The sequence below is a fragment of the Anoplolepis gracilipes genome, chromosome 11 (genome assembly GCF_047496725.1).
Source record: "Anoplolepis gracilipes chromosome 11, ASM4749672v1, whole genome shotgun sequence".
NCBI lineage: Eukaryota > Metazoa > Arthropoda > Insecta > Hymenoptera > Formicidae > Anoplolepis > Anoplolepis gracilipes.
Window position 1 is genome coordinate 8,999,571 of NC_132980.1, and position 5,472 is coordinate 9,005,042.

The 5,472-nt window shown below is 27.4% G+C and overlaps 2 protein-coding genes across 2 annotated transcripts; both read right to left on the reverse strand.

The window, feature by feature from the left end:
* Positions 1-298: 298 nt before the first annotated feature.
* On the reverse strand, positions 299-1,581 carry Nd-b18 (NADH dehydrogenase (ubiquinone) B18 subunit). The gene is made up of 3 exons (XM_072902807.1): positions 1,381-1,581; positions 593-761; positions 299-516 (listed from the first exon to the last, which is right to left on the reverse strand). Exons 1-3 carry the CDS (start codon positions 1,490-1,492, stop codon positions 426-428), a joined length of 372 nt encoding a protein of 123 aa, XP_072758908.1. The 5' UTR covers positions 1,493-1,581; the 3' UTR covers positions 299-425.
* Positions 1,582-1,999: 418 nt separating this feature from the next.
* Positions 2,000-3,779, reverse strand: U2a (small nuclear ribonucleoprotein polypeptide A'-like U2A). The gene is made up of 4 exons (XM_072902806.1): positions 3,554-3,779; positions 3,420-3,460; positions 2,458-3,034; positions 2,000-2,247 (listed from the first exon to the last, which is right to left on the reverse strand). The coding sequence occupies exons 1-4, from the start codon at positions 3,633-3,635 to the stop codon at positions 2,207-2,209; spliced, it is 741 nt and encodes a 246-aa protein (XP_072758907.1). The 5' UTR covers positions 3,636-3,779; the 3' UTR covers positions 2,000-2,206.
* Between the last annotated feature and the right edge of the window lie 1,693 nt (positions 3,780-5,472).

The following is a 5,472-nucleotide window of genomic DNA, read 5'->3' on the forward strand; positions in this document are numbered from 1 at the left end:
TGGCAGTGTTCGCGTAAATCAATTTCTTTCCTACTAAATAAAAAAGAAATTATTATATATATTCTAGAATAGATATATATGAAAATAAAAATATTGATTTTTCGTCAAATATTTTCAAGAAATAAAAAAATGAGTTAGAAAAATAATAATATATATCATTATAGTTTACAACAAATAATTAAAATTGTTTCAAATATAATGTATCATGTCATATTTTTTAAGAACTCAAAATAATTTTTGACGTAAAATTCATCATCTTACTAAATTATATGTGTTGAACATTTTATAAAGTGAAAAATCGATTATTATACATTTTATTGATATAATTTATATACAATAACTGGACGTAACTCCGCCTTTTAATATGTGCATCCTAAATTACTGACGACAACAATCAAAAATCATCAGAGTTCTATACAAGATTTTCACGCTGCTACTGCTTGTTTTTGTTGTATCCTCTTCTGTCTTTCGAGGAGACGACGTTCTCTTTCATATTCCTTCAATCTTAGAGTATAACTGTAACAAATATAAAATTTATCACACTATCTTTATATATTCTATATGCATATATAACGTTATAATTATTACTTACTCCTCAACATAGCACGCATGATATTCATGTCTTTGGTGCGCACACTTTAGCATGAAAGGATAATGAATCCTCTTACATTCATGTAATTCTAAATATTTGTGAGCACAATAATCACGTTGCTCAAGTGGTATTCGTGCAGCTATCATGTCTTCTTCTGATATCTTCATCTCTGTAAATCCAGCATACTAAGCAAAATTTATATAAATACAGCATACATCTTTGTAAGTAAATACAATCACAAAGACTGTAGGTTGTCAACATGTAAGTCTTTAGATAAATTTTATAAGTTAACACGCAAAATTTAACACATTTTTCATGTTGCTTAATAATAAAGCAACACAACATTGTGGTAGATTATAAATAAGCCAAGTAAAACAATTATTAATTGAATTAATTATACATAAATGCAATAAAATAAAAAGCACAATGTTAGAATTTTTAATCGATATATCACTTAAAGGAAACAATATAGACATTTAAATTATACTCTTCATAGAAAAAATTTATTTAATATGGATATTTCTTGTAAATTTAATTTTAACAACAAATGTAAAGCAACAATACATGTAATTAGAAAAATATCGAATAAAATCATCATAATTAAGTCACATAACTTGTTTGTGACAGAAAGCTACAAAATAATTTAATGACGTATACGCAATAAATTTCAATAAGTAAATGTCATAGATTTTTAAATTATCAAATCGAGCAACAATAACAAGAGATACTGTGCAATTAAAATACTTACGCGTACGAAGTTAGGTTAGGTTCGAATGACAAATACTTGCCTCTTGGTTTCCGACCGTTTGGAAATCCATACATCGGATCGAATGTCGGTGATCCACCGGGGTTAGGCATCGTATCGGGATGTGTTATGTAGGTAGCAATGTAATTACCCATTTCTCTTTAAATCACATTCAACGAAGCGACTTGATCGAACAGCGACCCAAGGGTTCACTGTCACGTATCGCACTGACATCTATTAATCTAACTTATGTAACCGAATATTAAAAGTCAAATCGCTTTGAACAATAATTATATTTATATTATATATAAATTATATAAAAAACTTGTCATTTACTTCGATAATTTCGCAAACTCGATTTCTTGTTAAACTTGATTTCATGAACTATATGTTGACAAAATAAAAAATTTTTTATAAGCTTTAAGATATTAGAAAAATATACGTAAAAATAAATAACAAATTATCTTATTTATTTATCGAGTCAAGTTTGCATTAATTAATCAATAGCCTACATAAAGTATAATATATGAGGAGATTTAATAATAAGCTGAATTTCTTGAAGGAATACTTTATTTGGATCATGCTGAAATAAACATATTAATATATTAAAATGGTTGTTCATGTAATAATGAGGAGTAATTTTAAAAATCGCTTCAAGGCTATAATTTTAACATCTCATCTTTATTTATATAAAAAAAATATCAGTATTATTATTCCAAAAAGAGGATATCTGTGTAGTATTTAATTTCTTATCAGCATTATATATACTGTATCACTCTCTACTCCGTCAAACAGCATACTTACAATGTGAGGTCTGTGTCACATTTCATATTTTTCAAGCTTACGTTATAAATACAACAGAAAGTTACTTAATCATCGTCCTCTTCCATAGGTTCCACAGCTCCACTTCCTAAATTATCATGTAAGAAATATCATTATAAACAAAACATATATAAAATATATAACATGTATAAATTATATATACATATATAAAATGTATTAAAATAATATTGTGGAATTTATATTAATCATATGTTTTATTATTTTTATTGTTTCCAAGTTTAAAATATATGTCTAAGATATTCAGAAATATTATGCGACGTAAGATATGCAAGCTTACCATTTTGCAATCGTTCTTCACCCGGTATATGACCCGACTGTAGCAATTTGCTAAGTCTTTGTACCTCTTCCAAGGAAGATGCGTTTGTAATAGCTTCACGAATTTTGTTCCGTTCCTCAGGTGTGGTCAGAGGTTTATCTGCAGATGTGCCTGCGCTTTGAGCCTTCACCTTTTTCGCTATTTCACGCGCCATTTCCTTGCCACGTTGACTTCTGAAGTATTCTATTGCTGCTTCTTGTTCTTTCAATTTAATTTTTCGAAAATCGAGTAATTTGAGTTGTGGAAATCTATATACAACGTATTGTCTGTAGTGTGGCTTAGCTGACACTGGATTTTGAAGCAGACACAAGCTTGTAAGTTTTTTTAGTTGTGTCAGAGGCTCTAAATCTCCCAATTCTTGTATCATATTGCCAGTTAACATCAATGTATGTAAATTTGGTATGCACTGTTCTAATCCTTCAGCGATTCTCACAATACGATTATTATTGAAAAACAAGGTTTGGATTCTTTTCAAAAGAGGAAATCCATCCAACTTACGTATATCATTATCAGAAAAATCTATTGTGTCAAATTGATCCTATATAAAATAATAAGTATATTTATCATAACTATAACATGATTATTATTTTTTATAATTTTGTATTTTTATTCCAATTACTAATAATTGCAGAAAAACATAAATTTAATTGTACATATATCAAGAAAAATATGCCTTATTTATTAAAAAAGCACATATATCTAATTAAGAATCGTCATTTTAATATAATACAAGTATTATTTCAAACTTCCTATCAATATAATGTAAAAATCAGTTGTAAATATCGTGCTATATATGCAATATAAATACATGTCAATTTTTTTTTTTTAATCGACTCAACGAACGTGTTGCAAAATAAACAGTTCACAAATAAATAGTTCTATTCTAAAGACAAGTATATTCGCTAAAAAAAATGTGTCCTTACCAAGGTCGCTCCCAAATTCTCGATGGTGGGTATTTTGTATCCTATAACATGCAAACGGAACAAGAATGATGTAATAAACGTAATAATATATAAAATAGCAAATTGAAGAAATTTACAATACGCGGCTTACAAACCTCTGAGATCTAATTCGCGATCACGCACAGGATTGATGTATTGCATCGATTGTTCTATCAATTCAGGTGTCAGTTTCACCATTTTAAATGGATTACTGGTCAAACTTTTATTTTATGAAGAAATTCCTATTCACTTTGACCGGCTACACGTTTGATTGTCGATACGAGACGAGGACAAATGATACGTTATAAGAAGAAGAAAATGATTAGACGCCATAATAAAAATAACTGGCGACGCCAACGGTTAAAACGAGCAACAAAATGTAACTTTCGAAATTTATCGACACTAGGTACAGCTGATTTTCCTACTTGTCAGTAAGGTATAAAGGATAAACTTTGAGAGGAACAGCTCGTGTATATTTATTATGACTTTGATTTTCTTTGCAAAAGATCTAAAAATATTTTACCACTTAGTATCTAGCATCTAAGAAAATAAACAGTAAGATTCTGACAAACGTTAATAAAATATTCACAAAAAATCCATTTTTAGATACGCTAATTAATTTTAGATATTTTCTATTCCATTAAAATAAAAAATGATCCAAAATTAAACGTATTTTTTTATTTTACAAATTTAATTTAATACAAGCCCCCTTCTTCTTCTCCTCCTCTGTATATATATATATATATATTATTTTTTAGAATATAAAAATTTACTCTGATTAAAAGTTTCCTAGACCTTCTTAAAGAAAAACTAGATGATCAAAAATAGGTCAATTATTAGTAATTGCGCATCATCACGTACTCACGAACGTTATGACACGTAATATCTAGTTACGCAATAATTATATTTGCTATAAGATAATTATATTTTGCTATAATAAAATCTTTTTCTATCTCCAGTAAAATACAAGAGAAGATATGAGAAATTCGCACAATTTTTCTATTCTGCTCAATAAAATGCGCATTAGAATACGCATAAAATAAACAACGCTGATAGATAATGAACTTTGCGCGCAGCATATAATCTTATCTTTTTACGATCTTGTTCATATGTGATTCATCGTTTTAATATGTCGATTTCTGGTTTTATAAATGTTACTATGATATTTTCTTTACGAAATAACATTCTATTGAATATTTAATAAAGATTGCGAGATTGTTAAATACACGTGCAAAATGTGATCAAGTAAGAACAGTTGCAATCCGGTTTTCGCTTTAAACTATTAGTGCATACAATAAATAAGTACATTGAAGTTATACATACTTCAACATTTACTAAATAAATACTTTTTGCATCAATGCATCGTGTCAAATATTAATTTAAGTTACAATTAGTTGCAGTAAAAAAAATAGCTATATAATGATAAGTGAATATTCAACAAGTGTCGTCTTATAAATTTAATACTTACTCCGTATTGTTATTTTTGGCACCTTCTAACTGTACAGGTGGGTCCACGTATTTTCGATAAGTTTATTAATATGTAAAAGTGTTTTAAAAAATCTAAAAAATGTATATACCTTCTTTGAACATTCTAAATAAAGACTAAAATAATAAATTTGAAAAAGAATTTACTTAAATATATTATTTTATGATTATTTGTTTTCAAGAAATTGACGTTGTTAGAAAAATCACAGACAAAAATGATCCATCAGTACGGAGTGAAGGTTAATATGAATCCGATTTAGTCTTTCATATAGAAGATTTACGAACAATAAACACTGGATGGAATATTTACAGAGATTAATAGAAGAGCATCAGTATATTAATAAACTATACTATGATAAATATTATTAAAGAATCTAAAATTAATTCACAAAATAAAAATAATCCAGGAAATAATTCAAATGTAAAAATATAAAAATAATAAAGTTATAATATGTACAAAGAGTCCTACAGGAAGCTGTTGAAATTAATCAGCTGTTATTTTCAAACGCACATAAAAAAATTATAATATGTTTTAATAAAAAACGTGTAA